The 22199-nt window shown below is 37.4% G+C and overlaps 1 protein-coding gene across 1 annotated transcript; it reads right to left on the reverse strand.

The window, feature by feature from the left end:
- Positions 1-979: 979 nt before the first annotated feature.
- On the reverse strand, positions 980-10711 carry LOC139733397 (uncharacterized). The gene is made up of 6 exons (XM_071644226.1): positions 9937-10711; positions 8538-8725; positions 6626-6814; positions 3780-3893; positions 2823-2961; positions 980-1163 (listed from the first exon to the last, which is right to left on the reverse strand). Exons 1-6 carry the CDS (start codon positions 10551-10553, stop codon positions 980-982), a joined length of 1431 nt encoding a protein of 476 aa, XP_071500327.1. The 5' UTR covers positions 10554-10711.
- Positions 10712-22199: the final 11488 nt, after the last annotated feature.

Here is a 22199-nt window from a genome sequence, read left to right on the forward strand (position 1 = left end):
GTGTGGTTTCTTTCTGACATCATCAGAATTCTTAGCTATCACACAATGATATCTTAAAAGCAATTTGATGAAATAATCAAAGACACCTATGATATCACAATCAATCTCCTTTAGCACAGTATATACTTCAATTATTATTTTTTTTTGAAAAATTGATATTTATAATGCAATAATATATGAAAATATTGCATTATACGAACAATAAACAGTATGAAAACAATAGGGTTCATCTCCATTTTCGTTTCTGAGAATATTCAAAAAAATTTGCCAAACAGCCGATAGTTCACAAAATCATGATTTTGGCAACACCTTTTCTCCATTTGATTTGATGTCATGGATTCAAACATGAAGTACAAATTTAGGTCCGCAATTTTTTTATTACAAGGCAAATACTGGCACAAATCTGGCAAAGAGAGATCCATCCGATACTTCTAAAGATGTTGACTGTCATGGTTAAATCTTATAGTGTTGAGGTGAAAATAATTGTTTGTCTCATGGGAAAAAAAACCCAACAACGATGTAGATCGGGTGTACAAAATTTCGTCCGCTGCTGCTAAGTAGTTTGCAGACACAAACCCTTGTCTGTTGTAAAGGAGTCTGCGCTGGTAAAAACAAAAACAAACAAACAAAAACTACATGCACCACTGGCACTGTCCCATAGGCTGTGTACTTTAGCTACGGTGGAGGGAATATGATACATGTAAAGACCCTGAAACTCCTATACGACAAACAAAGGTTTGTGCTTGCAAACTAGCTGCTGAGCTTCCTTTATAGGCACTACTGAAAAAAAAAAAGAAGAAATGGCTAAACTCAGCAACAGCAGGGGCAAAATGTCGTACAACCTACTTACAATTTTTCCGTCGCAAGACAAATGATTATTTTCTTCCAAACACAAGGAAATCCTTCCATCTGAAATTCTCGCATCCCTGTCACTCCCTCCACCAGTCCTCCCACCCTCATCCCACTCCTCCTTCCAATCTCAGTGGAGACTGCTCTTCTTCAGCTGATAGTCGACGATGTGGTCGTAGTTCCACTCATCGTACCACCTGCAGCTGCCGTGCTCGTACTCATCGCAGTTGACCTTGGCTTGCCCCGGTTCTCTGGCTGGAATGTCTGCTTGGGGAGGCCTCTTTCCCAGCTGGAAAAAACTCTCATGGTAATACCTGAGCAGTCACAGGGAATCAAAAAAAAAAAGCATAAAGGATTAAGTTCAGCTGTTGATTAACGTTATACAGGTTAATAAACAGTACAGATTTCTAAATTTTCTAACTGTAATAAACACGAAGACAAAGAAATCTTGGGGTAAAGTATGAGGATTCAAAAGTGTTCTAAGACATGAGCACATGTAAAAGGACATCTCAAAGTACCTAGTTAAAGCTATTCTTGAAGCTCCAATGACAATGTGACTTCATTGTCCCAAGCTTCTTCTGGCTATTCCTTCCTGCCCACTTTTCTTTTTCCTTTCCAGCTGGAAGTTTTCATGATAACACTTGTGCATTGAGAAGCATAAACACAAAAACAAAACAAACAGACTCGACATTAAACAAATGAGCACATATACAACAAGAGACCCCGGGGTCACGCGCTCACCTGAGTATCGCAAGTTCACCTTCCATGCATTCTTGCAGACTCTTACCTGAGAACATTGGAAACTTATGGTGGGGGTAGCTGGGAGAGTGAGGGCATGGTGTCCATTTACATATTCCAAAAACCTACCAAGTACATTGTACTTTATAGAATGTTGGATTATGCAGCTTGGGGGGGGGGGGGGGGGGGGGGGGGAGGGAGTTATCACTTTTGATTAGAACTGAAGAAAAACATTATTGAATATTCATTAATTTTCGGGAGGTTTGGACCCCCTGGGGCCCCCAGGGAAAGTATGGAGCTCATTCATTGGAATCTTATCCCCATGGGAATGCTACTTGCCAAGTTTTGGTGAAAACTCATTATGTTGTTTTCAGCAAGATAAAAATTTAAAATACTAATTCATAGTATTAACTTAGCTCTATCACTTCAGGGGCCCGTCGCATAAAACTTACCTTTGAATTTCAATGGGAACTACCGTCAAAATTAGGCGTCACAGCCAATCAGCATCAAGGATTATAAAATTTACTGCTAATTTGAAGACTTACCACTAGAAAGGAGCGGTAAGTCCAGCGGTAAGGGTTTTATGCAACAGGGCCCTGGTTCTAGAGAAGAAGAGTTTTTAAGATTCCTTCATTTTGGGGGGTTTGGGCCCCTCTGGGGGCCCCCAGGTGGGGTATGGTGCCCACTTGAACAAATTGAGATCCTATTCCCCTAGGGATGCTACCTGCCAAGTTTGGTGAAAATCGGTCCAGGGGTTCTCAAGAAGAAGATGAAAATTTAAAAAGTTTACGCACGACGGACGCCGGACGCCGGACGCCGGACGAAGAGTGATCGCAATAGCTCACTTGAGCCTTCGGCTCAGGTGAGCTAAAAACAAAACAAAGTTGTCATTAAACCTCACACTTCAAAGCTTGTAATAAGGTTAGAAGACACAACAATTCACTTTTTTTTTCTTTTTAAGTCTGTATAAACAACTTACACAAGGCAAAGTAAATGTGACAGCAAAACTATTCACCATGTACGAAAGTCAAGCACATTGAAAAATGAATGTACTCATATAGGAACAGAAATCGCATACGCCTACACATTTAACCTCACATATCGGTAAGTTGAGGTAATGAAAGAGTTCCTAGTTTTTCTTGTTCATCCTTATTTTTTCTTTCATTGACTTCCAAGGAAGTCAACATTCATGAGAAGTCACCAAATTTTCTCCATTTGATATTTGACTTATTTACCATCTCTGAAGGATGAATTTATGTCCACTTATGACAGCTGCTGCCTTATGCACTGACTGAGGTTCACAGTATCCTGTGGCATCCATGTTGTTCCAGACAACAGCTCGTCCTTTCTTCGGCTTCACGCTCACGCCCAACTCTACAAATGATGGGATAAGAACATATGGCACCCTTAAATTAGAAAGCTGATAAATATTCTTGTGTCTGTCAACTTTATCATAACGTGGCAAACTTCCTTATCTGCAGCAGTGGGTTGATTCTCCTCCCCACCTCCCATACATTTGGTGCTAAGTATATTACACAAACCTACTCAGGTAAAGCCATTCGATAAAAAATGATTGTGACTGACAGTAATAGAAGCAATACAACTGAATGGTGATGCTGATCTGTTGCTGGACTTTTCATGGAACAGAATTTTCTAATTTGATGAACATGTGTAGATAAGAATCTCATCTTTGATAGCTCTCAGCTGTTTCCAACCATTCATAAATCTTGAATGGCAGACACCTAATAAAGATACCTCATGACAGCATGACATCACATATGCATGACAAGTTTGAATATTGAGCATCTTTAACAAGTATGCCAGAATTATTGTACTTAAAAGTTGATGCTAGATTGTTTTTAATGTAAATCTTTTAAGTCTTCATCAGATTTATATGTACATGATATGAGTTGCATGTATAATGCTATGTGACTGTTGTGCTCATGCATTCATCAATGCTAACACATATGCATACGGAGATCACAGAGAATTACCACAAAGGCTGTGGCAGCCATGCATAATGAGCAATCTACAACATCACTTCACTGACTCCACCAGGAGCATATGCTTGAGAAGAGAGTGCAAATGCTCACACCAAACACCAGATACCTATATGTCACTACACATCACACACCAGATACCTGTATACATGAGTGACACCTGACACCAGATGCCTAACACCAGACACCAACCTGGGAATTGGGTCTCCCCGCCCTCCTGGACGTCCTGGAGGTAGACCAAAATGGTGGCAAATCTGTCTCTCTTGTCAGCATTGTCAAGGATACAGTCTGTGTGTGTCTTGTATCCTGAGCAGACAATCAAACAAACATACAAAATATCTTTCACTGCCTCAGTCAGTCCTATAGAAATATGTATGGCATATATATTTTTTCATATTTAAGAGTTGCTATCTTAATTTTTTTGGGGAAAAAATTGCTGCCAAGAGGACCCAATTTTTTGGTTCAGATTAGTGAGAAAAATTCCAATACCAGATTGTTCAGAGTGAGGTGAATTCTCTCATGCATCAAAGGCAATCCATTAAAACAACGTAATTTGTGCATTCATACAAGTGCTGACTTTGCACAACCCCATTACAAACTTTCAAAATTCTGCAGTCAAGGTCTATTGACCAATCAATACAACATCTGCTTACATATACTTGAAATAAGTCAAATATTGATAATATTGTTCTATTTAACAGGTACAAATTGTAATTGATTTTCCCCTTCTCTTAAAATTCTGGAATTGGTTTCAAATGACAGAATTCTTTATCAAGAAATCTAATATTGCAACACAGAAGTCAATTAAGTCAACCCATTGAAATAGTGAACAAGTATTAAATGAAGAGTAATCAAGCTGACCTACAGTCCATTGGTTCTGTCTTCACTCATATCCAGCTGTGATGCAATGGGATATGGGAAATTATTGTCAATACATTTGACAAGTAATAGCTAACGCGGGGTGATCAATACCATACCTACATGATTACAGATGTAACAAACTCGCCTGCATAGACATTGACAGATGGTGTGTATAAAATTGCAGTCAAATATGATATTCCCCCTATACTTGTGCTCGCATTTCTTTGATGGATCTAAGTTTTGGAAATGACGCATTTTTTTTTTAACTACTCAACACTTTGTTCCTTTCCCTTTCTATCTAAATTTATCAAATATCTCTCAAATTATACCATTTTTAGACTTGCAAGTGGGATATCAAATGTTAGAGAACAGTGACCAAATCCATAAATGTGATTCACTGTAATATCCTTGTATAGTCTGTGCCACTGAAGGCTGAAGCTAACGAGATAATGGCATATTTTTTCTTAATTACCACACAGAGCTTAAATCCAAAAGCATATATCCAAATGCCTTGCAAAAGTTTGCTACTTTCTCATGTATGCCTATCAATACATTGTCACTGCTTCTGCTACAGAAAAGGAAATACATGTATACCCTCTATGATTCAAAGGGCTCAGAGCTGCAAAAATATGAGAGTAAGCATGTCTCACATAATTGAAGACTGCAAACAGCCTTGACTGGTTTGAGGAAGTGAGTGGAGGAAAGGCTTCAAATACTTGGTTTCAGGTTTGTTTGTTTGTTTCATTTCCATCTGAGAAGATGGCTGGATAGCCCATAATCAGCTGCAACAGTTGGTCTTTAATGGGGTTCAGTTGGATGTAAGACGGGACCACTTCACCGGGTTAAACACCCTGCTCTTTGCGATAAATAAATGGAGCGGGATCTTTTACGTGCATGAGTTGTGACTCTCTCACACATGGGACCTCCATTTTATGTCCTATCTGAGGAAGCGAGCGTTTTGCCTCTTGCTAGAGGGGACAGTATCATTACACACAACACTGCTCAGTGGGACCTGGGAATCGATTTGTAAAGGTCCTTGGATCGTAAAGCAGACGCGCTACCAACTGAGCTATCTCAACGCCCAAGTGAATGACAACAGAAAAGCGATGGCCTCACATTGCTTGCTGAGGCAATGAAGATAGAAAAAAAAAAACTGATCCTTTTAATACTTGAGAACACATGGGTGTTATTTTTACTGACTTTAATTAGCATTTCAACCTGAAATGATTATTTTTAAGTGAGGCCTATGGGTGAATTAAAGCTGTTGGTTTTCTTTAAAGGTGCATGGTCCCGGTGTTTTAGTCAAATGCGTACGCAGGCGCAAAGCGCAAGTTTCCTATAGAGACCTAGTACGCTATCGACTCCTCTTTGGCGCTTACGCTTTGGCCCACTTCCCCGAGTCCGAAGAAGTCTGATTCACTGTAGTCAGCGGTCCGATCACAGTTCGGCTCATGATTCGGCTGAGGGGGAAGACAGCTTTAGCAAACCTCTTTTGTGATGTCATAATGAGAAGCACATAATTATGCATGCATCCTGGCATTACTACAGACTGCACGAGAGAAGACAACGAAGGCAACGTTACTTAGCAACACCTACGCACTTTAGTCTTGATGACAGCTCAACTTCGGTAATCTTCGTATCAAAGCTAACGGTGATCGGCAGTATCATCAACAGCGCCCTCTATACTACCGGGACTATGCCCCTTTAAAAGCTCTACTCCTCCAGCAAACTTCAGGTGACATTGGCAATTAGTTGTTAAAGTGTGCCATGTTGATACTTGAGCTATACCCAGTTTAGACATAAGACAGAAATACTACTATTCTAATTTTGGCTACTTTTTTACTGATTTGCGGGAGGGGGATTGATTGGTAAATTTCTTTCAAAATTTGAAATTGAAACATCTCAAATTGTTTTAGGTTAGCGCAGGAGAGTTTGTTTTGATAAGAAGAAAGTGTCCCATTACTGTATAACAAACTATGCCATATCTACAAGTTTCATGAAGTAAAAAATCTACGGTGTGAACCTTCAATAAACATAACTATGACTACAGATATCATCCTCAGCCATGGAAGATAGTATTCTACCTACTCAATATTCCTTTAAAACCAGCAAAACATGCACATTTACAAAGACAAGGCAAGAAATCACTTCTAAACGTTTTTGTGCTCAACAGTTACCTATCCCCTGTGGGTAGGAAGTGATCTGGAATTTTCCTCCATTGGTGGGATTCAGACCAGTTGCTTGGAAGACCCTCTCTTCAAAAATGGTGGAGAACTTGCTCTCCCCGGGGTAGAAAGCAGTGCTGTAGGACCACGTCAGGAAAGACTTGAGTTGTGAGGAGAAACTGGAGTTGAGGCAGGTGGTTCCTGGAAGGAGCATGGATGAAGAATCACTCTTTGAACAGTGGGTTTTGACAGCTAAGCACGATTCTTGTAGCATACGGACATATATAGGTATATATATATATATATATATACCAAATAGTGTGGGGTAAAAGTCTTTTTGTTTGTTTATAAACTTGGCTGCATAACTTACATATCAGTTTTTAATAGTCATAAATATATGAAGTTTGGGGTCCATCTGATCTCTGTATTTAGATATTCCTTTGAAAGAGGTAATATTTGCCTAAATTCTTCTGTGCAACCTGAGGTATAATTATTCTGCATGCACGACATTAAATCAAAAGGGCTAACATCACATTTTTACAGCAATATTTACACTTCCCTTTTTACAATGAGGCAACATAATTTTCAATCTCTTTTGTCATTGACATCATACCTTGACAGGTGAAATACATTAAAGGGGCATTACAGACGATTTTCATTTGACACCATGTAGTACATTACATAAACCAACAGCTCCATGTAAAGATTTGTGGAATTTATTGTGGTTCTTGAGCAGAGAAACAATACTCTGAAAAAACCTTGAACACATTTCACTGAACAAGGATGATAACATAGGAGGCTCATATATTTCAGAAATGTAACAGTGTAATTCCATTACAATACTGCTTGCTTGCGAGTTCACCTGTGTATAATCTATGCATGCCTTCTTCTTTTGTTCAGCTTCCTTGAGCCCCAACTCATGCATTCTTATGGTGACCCTGCCATGTCATCATCCTTGTTCATTGCAATTTGTTATACATTTTGAAAATATTCTTCTTCTTCATCCCAACTATACATGTACATAACTGTGAGTCCAAAAAAAAAAAAATAAATAAAATCGACTCTCGCAAAAGTTGCATTTTCTTTTTTCTTTTTCAGTCCCGAGAGCTTCGGCTCGTGCGAGGTTTGCTGTACCCAGGTATATGCAACATTTGCCATAGCCTGTAGCTTGTCACATACAATGTATTTTCATACTCATTGTTGCCTCTCTGTACTACTCCCTCTGAGGAATATTTCATTTCAATGTTGTCATGGGAACTATTATCATGTTTTCGTTGTTTGTTTGTTTTTTTTGTGTTTGTGTTTGTGATGTAATGTATTTTGTAAGGCAGCTCACCACAAGCTTTGCTTTTTTGAGGTTCTGCCTTCCTGTACAATAATTTCATGCATGTGATTTCCTACATGAAAAAAAGATGGAAAATAAATGTTATACAAACTTGAAACTTGAACTTGAATTATCATAAATTCTGAAACTCTGTCCTCAGTATAACTAATTTATAGTTGTTAAAATGTAAAAATCTGAAAATCATCCAGAGGTCTCCTTTGATACAGTTGGCCGGTAAATTCTTTTCTATGGGACACACCTTGATTTGCAAGCATGATACTTCATGAATCGAGCTTTGAATACAAAAATCGTGACAAAATAAATTGGGAGATTATACATACTATCCACAGAAGAGTTTGCTACTACAATATATGAAAACTCTATTCAAATGGTACGGTACTTGAATCATTGTGAAAATGGGTAGGAAATGATACGGTGATAGAAATGGGGAAAAAGGATCAGAAAGAAAGAACAAGAGAAAGCTAGAGAAAAAGGAAGAAGAAACAAGCATAACTGATGTGCCCTAATATTGCCTGATGCACTGAATCCACATGATTTGGGTATCATTCTCAAGGTTGAAACAAGTACAGTGTATCATACCCTCTGTGAAATCCTTGAGCGAGACTGAGATGTCTCTGTTGGCATCTTGCAGATGTTTCCTCAGGGTGTCGATGCCATCAAAGCAGATGAGGGGATCCACAGTGCTCAGGTCGCTCACGTGCTGCTGATGGACCTTCATCAAACCAGCGCACTCTCTGTCTGATAAGAATCTCTCGTACTGGTAAACCCTGGGAATCCATTACATTGATGATTTATGAGGAAAAAAGAAACAAAATCACTTGAAAGCTGGGTATGCAAATATTTTACTTGTAATGCAGAAAAAAGAAACAAAATCACTTGAAAGCTGGGTATGCCAATATCTTACTTGTAGGCTGCGTTCACATAGAAGTATGAAGTATTCGGTATTCGGTATTCGGGCACCGAGTACACCATCACCCGCACCGTCAACTCACCATCCCATGCAGTGAGGATTTCTTCCTCCTACATCCCAGCAAATCTTATTCACAATTTCTAAACTGCATCAGAATGTCAGTCTACATGCCTATTTTTGCTAAAGGGCAAATCCAGACCAAAAGTGTCATTATTTCATAAACGAGAGACGGTATACGCTGCAAGAAAATCGAACAAACTCGATTCCCACTTTGCTATACTATTCGCAGCTATTCGGTACTTTCGAATAGTGCCCTCCTATGTGAACCGGTGTGAGGAAATCCTATCATTCGATTCAAGCTATTTGCGTGCCCTCGAAAAACGAGCTCGAATACCCGAATAGTATACTTCTATGTGAACGCAGCCTTAAGGATATTCCAATCTTAATGACATCCTTCTGTCTTATACTTTTTCTTTTTCTTTCAAGCATTTGGATGTAATTACATTTCAGTTATTATCAATGATATTAAGTTTGATTACCGGTACCTAATTGGTTCTTCTTCTTTTTTTTAAGAAAGAGGTCACAAACTCCACTCTTTCTTATAAATGACATTAATGAATGATGGTAGGATGCATGACATTTGAAAAAAAAAGAAATCATAACTGAGAGCACTGCCAATGTCCCTGTAATGGTAAATGCCCAGGGAGTTGAACATTGCATTCCTTTAGGCTGAGAAAAGAACTTGTTCTGCTCTTCCATCTGAAATATACACTCTGGTCTGGAAAAAAAAAAGGCTCTCTTAAAATATTATCCTTCTTCTCCAATTTCTAACTTTCTATGATAAACATCGATGTATTGCTGAATGACAGAAATTTGGCAATTCAGTTTTCATCCTGGGTCAATGCTGGAAGGAACACATGGAAAACAAATTCAGAACAAAGTCATGGTGGGTTTTGTGAACATTTAATGAACCAAAGTCAATCTGATAGACTGTGTTTCAGAGTTTGCTCCATCATTATGACAGAGAAAATACGCAGTCATTGTGGCATGCAGTTATGCAATACTTACTTCACAGGAGAGTTTGGTTTATCTTTGGTTAGCTCTGTTGGCACTATTGTTCTTCCTTCCACAACCACTTCGTGAATGTCAAGGTGTTCCAGATATGATGGCTGAAAATCTGTGGTAACTTTGTCAAGTTTTTCTTTCTGCAAAGATGCTTGATCATCAGCTGTTTTTGAAGAGCCTTTCTCTTTCCTTTTTTGCTTCTGACTCTTATTTGTCTGTTTATTCTGTGACTGTCCTGCCGAGTCAGACTTGGACTTAACTGAGCGAGCCTTCCTCTCGCCCTCCCCACCAATCGATGCACTCTCTGCAGGGCCAGGTCCACTTTGCCCTGAATTTGGTACAACCTGCTCCACTACAGTCCTGCTGTTGTTACCTCTGGAACCACTTGCATTTGTGACATTACTATCTCCAGAGTTCAGTGACGGTGGAAACATAAAGAGCCCGAACACACCAAACAAGATCGGTAGAAACATTACCGCAGCAATTCTCAGGTACCTGTTCTCCGCCACGGCACCCCGCCCCTTAGCCCGGGCAGAGCCGCTGGACGCCCGATCCTTCTCGGTTCGTGGTGCGTGCTCCCGCTTTGGCCCTTTCCCAGAGCGTTTTACTGGCTTCGGCATCGTGAAAAATGGAGCTCGAATTCGACAAAGTGATAAATTACAGGAAAACACAGCCGATTAGTCTGGGGCGCTCGTCATCATGCCAAGCAGGTGATTTTTGCGAAGACTAATGTGCTACGACCTTATACAAAACAACATTTCGACTCAGCTTACGAGATGTTGTACTGCTATGTGATGCCTAGGTACCTGAGACTCACCTGAGGTGTCTTGTACAGCTCCACAGTCGAGTCTGCATGATCGATGCAAGCCGTTCGTATGCTACGACGACGCCCACCCACAAAACTCGGCCCCACCAAACAAAGCCGGCCACGAGTTTATTCGCCCAATCCATCCGTGAAGGATTAAAGGGATGTATCGTTTTGGTTGAGTTGAGAACTGTCGTTTAAAGGGTCATTCCGGACGATTTTCATAATTTCACATCATGTAGTACATAAATCAACAGCTCCATGTATAGATCCGTGGAATTTGTTGTGGTCCTTGAGCAGAGAAACCAATAAATTGAAAATCTTAAACAAATTACACTGAACAGTGATGATGACATCAGAGCCTCATATATTTCAGAAATGTAGAAGTGTAATTCCATTACAATACCGCTTGCTCAACAAGTTCACCTGTGAAAAATCCATGCATACCGTCTTCTTTTGTTCTGCTTCCTTGAGCCCCAACTCATGCATTCTTATGGTGAGGCTGTCATATCATCATCCTTGTTCATTGCAATTCACAATAAATTTTGAAAACATTCTCATTACTTATCCCAATCACTATAATTTGTGAAACTCTGTACTGAGTTTGACTAATTTATAGTTGTTCAAATGTAAAAGTCTGAAAATCATCCGGAGGTCTCCTTTAAACTTTTGCGAGATGATTAGAAACTACTTCCGTGAAATATTGAAGAACGTACAATTCTAAGGGAAACTAAAAGTTTATTTGATGAAAATCGGTTTTGAAATGACTGAAATATCCAAAAACAAAGTACATAAAACGAAAAAGTGGTCCTATCAGGTCCCCCCTTTCATTAGGACCATTTTGCTTTTCTGAATATCTCAACCATTTCAGAATCGATTTTCAAAAATAAACTTTTAATTCCTCTCTGAATTTTATACTATTTGATATTTCATAGAAGTGGCTTTTAAACATCTTGGAAAAAGTTAAAATCTGAATCCCCATTCTAACCAAAAGTATCTTTCATCCCGTTAACCTCGTCAAATGTACTGGAAGTCGTTTTCTCAGTCTCCAATTTTCAATTTGTTCGATCTAAACCACTATAGTTGTAGTAGTAGTAGTAGTAGTAGAAGTAGAAGTAGTAGTAGTAGTAGTAGTAGTAGCAGCAGTTGTTGTTGTTTTAAGTTTACCATGCTTTCAGCTGGAATGAATATAATTCTAATTTCCAATATTTTCTTTCATCATTCTTTGTTTCCCCAGACTATACTCCCCATGGTATAATATTGGAAGTTTATTTTCCATCAGTAATTTACTCGTAAGTAGCTGGTCCATGGCATTTTACAGGTCCATAGGCACTGATTTGGGAGATAAATAAATATGTAGCGAGATTTCTTTAAAAAAAAGACCCTAAGGCCATTGAAGGTTACAATTTCGAGGCTGGACGTGAGGAGGTGATGAGTGTTATTGTATGCGATCGATGGAAGTATAAACATATGGTTTGGACATTAATGACTGCCCATTTTCAATGTTGACCATAACCCTTCAAAACAGTATACAATGAAGAAATGATAACGTGCAACCGAACGGAGTATGTATAAGCTAAACGAAATAATAACAGCGTTATTGAATAGATTGATGATTAAACAGGTATCATTAATGAAACGCACACACATTGCTATAAATGTGCATATTAACAGACACTTCTTTCTTTATGTGTCTTTTATCCATTAATTATATCCATATACATTAATTTCTCAATTTTTATGAATTCATTCATCTACAATGCTTGAAAGTATTCCACATCAATAAGGTTGGCCTGATGCAAGAATGCATAGGTCGAACCACATTATACAACATAGCAGTGCCACTAATTATTATTGTTGTTATATCCTTGCAGTTGCTGCATGTAATGTATCCTTTTATTTCTCTCTCTTCCTCCCCCTCTTGCTCTTCTCCCTCCCTCTATCTATTCATCCATCCATCTATCTATCTATCTATCTATCCATCCATCTATCTATCTATCTATTTGTATATCATAAGGATAGATAGATAACAGCAAAGCGTCTGTAATTCAGTGGAGGAGTGATTGATGAATTCCATAAAAGTTGACTATATATAGTTTCCTAACCAAACCCTGTACACAGGCCCGTAGCCAGGATTTTTCAAGGGGGGGGGGGGGGTGCGGTCACTAAAAAAACGGACCTTCGGTACCAATACCAATGATGACACACACACACACACACACACACACACACACACACACACACAATTATATATATATATATATATATATATATATATATATATATATAGAAACGTAATAAGAAAATTGGTCTGCTCGGCATCTTGATGATAATAAGTAAACGAATCAGTAGAAAAAGAACGCCGTAAAATATAATAATAAATCCTAGATCTTGAAGATCTTAAAAATGGAGCATAGCTCTCAAATACTGAAAGGCAAGGTCACACTCTTCATCAGTGCCCATGGTGTGACAAAAGAGAGTATTTTATTTTGAGAGCTATGCTCCGTTTTTAAGATCTTCAAGATCTAGGATTTATTATTATATTTTACGGCGTTCTTTTTCTACTGATTCGTTTACTTATATATATATATATATATATATATATATATATATATATATATATTCTTTGGACGACCGAACTACAAAAGTTGTATAAGAATTTGCGCCGAAGCGCGCCGCAAATTGTGAATTTTGACTGTTTTAATGACGTTTTAAAGTCTCAAGGAAATTTGTATTTTTGTCTGTTGCATGCAATCGCGTTACGGTATTTCATCTAGGAAAAAGTAAAAACTCATTTTGCCAGGAAGTTGCAAAGTTTAATTGTGTTCGAGACTCTGCGCGCGTAGCGCGCCGCAAAATTGAGAATAGTGATTTTCCTGGTGTTGTTTTAACTTTTATTTTTTTTATTGTGTACCCGCGTTAGCAGGCCTGAAGCCAGGATTTTTAAAGGAAGGGGGGATTGCGTTAATTAACAAAACGGTCCTTTGATACTGTCCAGGGAGGGGTAGCGACAATTAAAAGGTGGACACCATGCTCATACATGGACTTTCAAAATGGCCCCTAAACAAGTAATGATCATATGATTTTTTCGGGCCTTAAAAACAAGTATTCCTTAAATGTTTCCTGCACCCTAAAGAAGTACTTCATCAGGATTGAACAATATACCATTTTCCCAAATTTCGGCCTTTTTGATACCCTTTGATTATATACGCTCGTACATCACACTTTCCATCTAATCCGTGAGAAAAAACGACCTCTATTACGCGTTTTCTATAGCGAGTATGGTCACGGTGTCCACCTTTCAGTTGGAGTTTTCCATCCCATTGGATGCTGTTTGGAAGATGAAACATTCAATACTATACAGTATATCAGCCGTTGGTATGCGAGTTTGTCAAAAACGAAAATAAATAAGAAAATTTTTAAAACAAAATGAATTGTAAATGTGAACCATTTATATTTTGCCTCCTTGGGGTAGGATATTTCCAGCATTTCCGAACTTTCAAATAATCATTTTAGATTTAATAATATTAAAGGTAGTAGATCCGATTCGCAAACATCTCCAATATCAGTCAAATGTCATATTAACCATCATGCTAAGAAGGTTTTCTTTGTGAAATTTGGAGGTCAGTGAAATTCAAAAATTAAACATCCGTTAGCCATTGGAAGAAGTTGAGTGCAAATTCAGACCTCAGGCTTAGTGCTCAGATGTTTTCCTATTTGATTTGATCTGTCTTACTGTGCACACTAAGATACATACTGGAATGGTTATTTCTTTTTGATTAAATTATAGTAGCATATTTGGTTACTAGCTGTCTCTAGGCATTTTCGAATTTGGGCTGCAAAGAGATCCACTACCTTTAAGTTAGAAGAGAGATAAGTAAATAATGATAAAATAAACAAACAAAAAAGAATGAGTTTCTTTTGTAATACTATCTAACAAACTTTTTACTTTACCATTTTACTTCATAGCTCAGCACTTTCCATTCTCTCTCATACCCTCTTACCCATTACATTTAAATGAAATACAACTAAAATGAGTTTGCGTGCCTGCATAATACTCTTTGGAAATTATAAGTGAAAATGTTCTTAGGTTTTGGCTCACTTTAAAAAAAGAACCAATAGAATTGTCACAACATGAGAAAATGTATAAGTAATAATCAACAGTACATTTCCGAATTTGGCCTGCAAAGAAATCCGCTACCTGTAAGTTAGAAAAGAGATTAGTAAATAATGATAAAATAAATAACAAAAAAGAATGAGTTTCTACCGCCGTATCCAGAACAGAGCCTGAAACGGTGCAGGCTCAAGAAATCGTTTGTACTATAATACGTCTTGAAGTACTGTGTGATACTGTTGACTCAGACTTCTACAAAACTGTAAGTGAGAATTGTAATCCAATCCGACTCATTACCTGAGATATTTATGAAAATATATCAATAAAGAATGTAAATTAAATAACGATGCGTCACAATGCAGTCTAACGCTCTCACAATGCTATCATACATATGGTTTTTCACTGACTGTTTTTACTCCGGAGCTCTTGCAATATTCAGGCTTTTGTAATACTATCTGACAAACTTTTTACTTCACCATTTTACTTCATAGCTCAGCACTTTCCATTCTCTCTCATACCCTCTTACCCATTACATTTAAATGAAATACAACTAAAATGAGTTTGCGTGCCTGCATAATACTCTTTGGAAATTATAAGTGAGAATGTTCTAAGGTTTTGGCTCACTTTAAAATGAGAACCAATAGAACTGTCACAACATGAGAACATGTATAAGTAATAATCAACAGTACATTTCCGAATTTGGCCTGCAAAGAAATCCGCTACCTGTAAGTTGGAAAAGAGATTAGTAAATAATGATGAAATAAACAACAAAAAAAGAATGAGTTTCTACCGCCGTATCCAGAACAGAGCCTGAAACGGTGCAGGCTCAAGAAATCGTTTGTACTAATCAAATATGCTCAAATTCGTCAAATTTGGACTGTTCGCCATAGATAATTCTACTCATAAGGTACTTTTCTGATCTAATTTACGTCACTGCTACAAATGTTACAATAAAGATATATACACATAAATAATCCCTACAGTGTTCACTTTCAGAATCCGGGCGCCCCAAGTTTGCTTCTTAAACAGTTTAAAAGTTATGGCAGATTTTGTGGAAAAATGCGTCGATTTTTGACCCGTTTTATGTGTTGTATATAGCGTTCGCGCGGAAGCGCGGCTTCGCAGATGACCGAAAGTTTTCAATGTAATAGCTCGCACAAATTGATGCATAACATTTGTGTTTGTGTGCATGGGGACGATCCGATGGTTCATACAACAAAAGGGTTTCGTACAATTATTTTTAACATTGTTAAACGTACTCTTCCACATTTACGTAGCATATAATGTGTCTTTATATTTATTTGGATTGTTATCTTGAGAATTGCTAAAAACCGTTATTATGAAAAAGTGGACCTTTCAGAATTGGGGGGGGGGGGGGTGCGTACGCACCCGACGCACCCCCCCCCCCCCCCCCCCCCCCCCCTGGCTACGGGCCTGTGTACATGAAATGGTTCCAGCTCGTTATTTCGAAGGTTCGTTATTCCGAAGGCTCTTCAGTCCGAAGATTCGTTATTCCGAAGGTTCGTTTTTCCGAATTTCATTTTCGGATTAACAAATCTTCGGAATAACGAACCTTCGGAATAACGCCACAAAATATTATGTTCGGATTAACGAACCCTTTTTCATTTTCGGATTAACGAACCTCTAGGTATAGGGAATTTGTGTGTTTCGGATTAACGAACCTTCGGAATAACGAACAGCACCCACATGAAATAGGCAATTAATTTACATCATATGAATATATCTATAGATATCATATGCCATGCCTAAGTGATTGGAAGTCCATGTGTTGGTACAATAATATCACAAATAGAACAGGACTCAAGAAATGTATCATGCTTTCAGTACCAACAGGTTTAATTATTGTGTGTTCTTCAAAAGTTGTTGGTATTGACAGCATAATGCATTTCTTCAGTTCTATTCTATTTTTATATCATATGAATGCATATAGTTATATTATATATATAGTGCATGAGGCTGAATGCACTAGACTGTCTATAACAATATAAGCACCGACAAATTCTGAATTTGCCCCGAAGGCCAGTTATATTCAATGAGGCCGCAGGCCGAATTGAATATAATTGCCTGAGGGCAAATTCAGAATTTGGAGGTGCTTGGTACTTGTTATAGTGCAATAAGATGTCATGCACTATGTGATATATAAAATAGCATACATACCCAGTCAAGATAAGCCTAGATCATTTCTAACAGTTGCACGTGTCTACACAAGCAATAATACCAGTTTCTTTGAACCTGTGTAGACAAAATCCTGAAGATCCAAATTCAACTATAGAGTCTAGGGTCTACGTGGTTATATCTAACGTTTTCTAGGCCCTACGATAGGTTAGGCCTAGGGCCCTAGGGGTCCTGGCCTAACGTTTTTATACTAGATCTACGTACACTGTACTGTACGTCACTTACGAGCAAACAGAGCTAGTTAACACTTGACCCTACAATAGGTCAACTAACAGTAACACGTTAGACGCCCTACTTACTGCACTGTGGGTCCAGGACCAGGACTAGATGATGTTTTGTAGGATTAGGGATCTACTGGATTTAAACACAAGGCTCGTGCCAGGCCCCATTGCTGCACATGCGGATTCCGAGGGTGTGTTGTGAATGTCGTAGTAAAGTTCATAGCGTAGCGTGATCAAAGAGCGCTTAGCGTATACTGTACACACCACACGCTGCCCATTTCCACGGCGCACTTCCACGTAGAATGTACGGAGAAAGCGGCACAAATCTTGGGTTGACTTGCTCAGTAGGCCTAATATCCGTCGGATTGATTCCTTTTTCAGAACAGTAGGAGTCCAAAATTCGTAGGGCGTATTTGATGGCATCCTTTGTGTCCTTATTGTCTAAGATACTGTTTATATAGATCAGTCTCTCTAAAAGTAGCGAACCTGTTCATTTCAGCTTCCATGTTTAAATCTACCGCTGAAAGTCAAGTCCCATCACACAGATAAGTTGCTGGCATAGCCAGCCTGCGAGAATTGAGAATAACGATAATATCGAGCAAAACATATCGCGGTTGGGGCGCAATCGCGTTGATAAGGTGCGGGATTCAAGTACTCGATGATTAAAATGAGGGAGCAAAAACCGATATCAAATCGATAGTGGGTTATCGTTTGCAATCGTTATATTTTGCGTGCACTATAACTTTTGTCGTGCACTGCCGGCCTGTATTATAAGTATGTATGCTATTTTATATATATATATATATACTCTCTAAAAAAAAATCGAGTGAAAATATTCACTCTGAAAGGAGTGAATGCAAAAAAAAGAGTGAATTTAGAGTGAAATTTGAGTGAATTTTGAGTGAAAATGCTCATTATATATATATATAGTTATGAAATCTAACAATGCACCATCTAACAATGCACCATACACGGTCATGGTTATAAATCTAAAGTAATTAAGTTTTTATTTCTTAATCAAAACGAAGAGAAATCGAATGCAAAGTGTGTATAAGTGAAGGAGAGACATAATAGATCCGAGGTGATGACATCATCTAATCTAACTTGCATATGTAATTCCTCGATTCTGCTTTGTGAAAGTTCCTGAAATCAAAAACCCACAACTTTCTCACTTTTGTCAGTCTTTAAAGGGATAGCACAGTTTCAGTTGAGATGGGGCTTGAGGTTTCCAACGATTTTTAATGATGATGTTTTTTAGATAGTGAGAAACCTCATGAGATATGAAAGAATGCAATATACCATTCTAAGAGAAATTCAAAGTTTAGGGCCTATTTGAAGAAAATTGATTTTGAAATGGCTGAGATATCAAAAACAAAGCGATCTTAATAAAAGATGGGACCCACCTTTTCTTAGGATCGCTTTGTTTTACTCTGTTTTTGAATATCTTAGTCATTTTAAAACTGATTTTCATCAAATAAATTTTTGAATTTCCATGAGAATCCTTCTACATTTTAACATTTCATAAAGTGGTATTTAAATATCTCCCAAAATATTAAAGGTAGAATTCTCACCTCAACCAATACTATACCATCCCTTTAAAGCATATTCACTGACCTGCTTGTTTGCTTGTTTTCTATAGACGCTATCAGCTTAATAGAGTATAGTATTGGTTGAGATTAGGGATTCAGATTTTAAACTTTTTTTGAGATAATTAAAAAAAAACCCTTATGAAATATTAAAGATCATACAATTCTCATAGGAGGAATTCAAAGTTTATTTAGTGAAAATCGGTCTTGAAATGGCTGAGATATCCAAAAACAAAGTAAAACAAAGTGGTCCGAATAAAAGGTGGGTCCCACCTTTTATTAGGACCTCTTTGATTTTTGATATTTCAGCCATTTAAAAACCAATTTTCATCAAATAAACTTTGAATTCCTCTTAGAATCGTATGCTTTTGCATATTCATAAGAGGTTTCTCATTATCTCACAAAAAAAGTTGGATACCTAAAGCCCCATCTCAACGAAAACTATAACCATCCCTTTAAATTAACTGGAATTAAGAGTGCACCTGCACCTCATCAAATGCGGTATATATGTTGTGTCAGCTTAAGGTGTTATTTAACAAATCTTAATTTTTACAGTTTTAAATTTCTGAGCTGTATGGTTCTATTATGCTACCAATGTCTCTAATATCGTGTAAATAATTATAAGCAATAATGCTGTTTGAAGTAATCATAGAAAGAGTAGATTTACCATGTTAAACATATTAAATAATTACAGTGTTAAATGAAACCATTTTACAAACTTTCAAACACGTTTGACAAGTTATTCAAATGAATCCATCACAATAAAACCCTGTAAGATGTTCATAGGGGTGTCTGTTTTGGCGACTCTCTCCTTCTCTCTCTCTCTCTCTCTCTCTCTCTGTCTGTCTCTGTCTGTCTGCCTGTCTCTCTCTCCCTCTCTGGATCTACATTTCTCTTCGCCTCCATTTGGAATATCTTAGTTTCTTTCAACATATTTCCTTCATTTTTTTTTCAAATTTTCATTTGATATTCATTTGGAAATTACGCAGAGACGCATCATTGAATGCTCGTATCCAGTGTTGTATCTTTAATAGAACTATAGATATGGATAGGACGATCGGAACGACGGAACAAAGCAATACACTTTTATGTACATTGACGGCGACACCAGCATTTCTTCACATCTTAATTCATTCAGAAGCAAATTTTTACTTTCCTTGATGAAAAACACGGAAAAGATACAATTCGTAAGGCTGTTTTTACTATAATATTTGAATGTATTTTGGGTGTTTTGTCGCACTATAACGAGGTAAATTTCGTATAGCTCCTTGATTTAGTTAGAAAATAATGTTCAGTTTGACGTAAGATATTGACGGAATTTTGACATTGGGAGGTAATCTCTTTCATATCTTCAAGGTAAAGTGACTTTACACATAAATTCAGAAATGCAAACACCTGAATATGCCCATGACGTGGTTTAGCCAATTACTGACTACAAAATATACAACACTAAAAAATAGCAAGACAGGTTGTTACCTACAAGTGGTGATTCACCTGCTTAGAAATTTCAAGTTCTAAAGAGTACATTATCATTTTTTTTTTGTAGAACAATATCATTTCAAAGCAACCTTTTTTTCCTCATTGAAAATATCAACAATATATTTTCATTATAATTATATAACAGATTGTCATTACTTTGGCGTAGAACATTTTGCACAGATTTTCCAATCAATATTGTCATCATGGTCATAGCGTAACAGTGTGGACAAACCTAAGATTGGAATTCAAACCCAGACTGAAGTTAAGTCACTGACTTAGGTCATAATGAGCGCATATAATTATGCATACGTCACCTGAAAACGCTATAATGGAAGGTGATAGTGTATCTTGCACATTAAATTGTTTTGTTAGCATGATGCGAGGATTATGAAAGTTAATATCATTTCACAATTACTATCCAATATCATAATTCTCAAGGCGAAGCATATAGCCGATAAGACATGCTTTGTGTTCTTTGGTGAAAATCGACGGATTTTTGTTTTGTCTGTGTTTTCGTCTAAAAAAGCTAATAATTTTAAGAGTCCTTTTGAACCTTATTTTACATTTTGCAAACTTTGACATCAAACATTTTAACTTTGCTGACTTGATTTGACATGACGGGAGTTAAACACAATACACGAGTTGATTATATCATAAGAGATGTGATTGTTCACAGGCACCCGTTTACAAATTTAGGGGAGTAACAACAATTGCACTGAACATCAGAAATGACAACTGTGAGTAACGGAGATTGTATAAAACTCATATCTGTGTTGTCAGTATAATGTGTCACAAAATCTAATGACGTTCTACTTTCTATATTTTCCGTCAAATCATTTGATATAAACCGCTGCCAGATTTAACTTTTGATTGATATCCGGTTCACTGTGACAATTACCCTATCGTATATTATGAAAATGACATTAAAGGGGAAACAAGTTGCATATGAACAAGTTATGAAATAAGATCAAAGTTCTTCGTACTTTTGGTTTAAATCAAATTAAGTCACTTATGCGGTTGTGGAACTCGCGTAAAAGCACTGTCTTATAGTATAACAATAATGTAACTTCACAAAATCAGTTATAATGTAGGCTGTTTCCTATTCACTCAAAAGGCCAGAAAATGACAAGTCATAATCTTTCTGAAGTGTGGTGTCGACTGATATTATCTCTTACTTAGGAATGTCCAGATTACGGTAGCTCAAACTCGCACTTTATAAGGACAAATTCACCTTAATAAGAATGTGGATTGAGTGAACGCAGCAATATCAGTAGAACACATCAGTGAAAGTTTGAGGAAAATCGGACCATACGTTCAAAGTTATATGAATTTATAAAGGTTTTGCGCAGTCACTGCTGGACGAGAAGACTATACCACAGGTTATGGTGTCACACGTGTAGAACAGCATAGGAAAATATAAAGAAATTCAGGAAATGTTCATTCTCTGAAAAATGTACACATTTACTCGTCTTGTTTCTGACGTATGTTAAGGGTAATATCATTCCCCGTGCATGCCTTCTGAATGAAGCAAGTCAGGTGCTCTTTTCATACGTCAGAAAAGTGGAAATATGTTGACATTTCTTTATATTTTCTTTATATCGTTCTACACATGTGACAAGCTGTAATAGTTTTCTCATCCAGCGATAACGGCACTTAAAAAAATCATACTAATAACTTTTGAACATGTTCTTCGATTTTCCTCAAACTTTCACTGATGTGTCCTACTAATATGCTGCATATTCTCCATTCACATGTACGAGCTATATTAAGGTGAACTTGACCTTTAACTTGTGAAAGAATCAAATAGTATATAGGAAACATCAACTGGAATTAACACACGCACACATCCAACACGTAATATATAC

Source organism: Diadema antillarum, unplaced genomic scaffold, assembly GCF_040938485.1.
Source record: "Diadema antillarum isolate AM-2024a unplaced genomic scaffold, OU_Dant_1.0 seq00000474_RagTag, whole genome shotgun sequence".
NCBI lineage: Eukaryota > Metazoa > Echinodermata > Echinoidea > Diadematoida > Diadematidae > Diadema > Diadema antillarum.

Bases quoted from the DNA above. Each gene is read 5' to 3' on its own strand.
- LOC139733397 (XM_071644226.1), bottom strand. From the start codon at position 10,553: ATGCCGAAGCCAGTAAAACGCTCTGGGAAAGGGCCAAAGCGGGAGCAC. The intron at 8,726-9,936 runs GTAAGTATTGCA...ATGGATTCCCAG, and splicing joins AAACCAAACTCTCCTGTGAA to GGTTTACCAGTACGAGAGAT. The intron at 6,815-8,537 runs GTATGATACACT...TGCTCCTTCCAG, and splicing joins GCTCAAGGATTTCACAGAGG to GAACCACCTGCCTCAACTCC.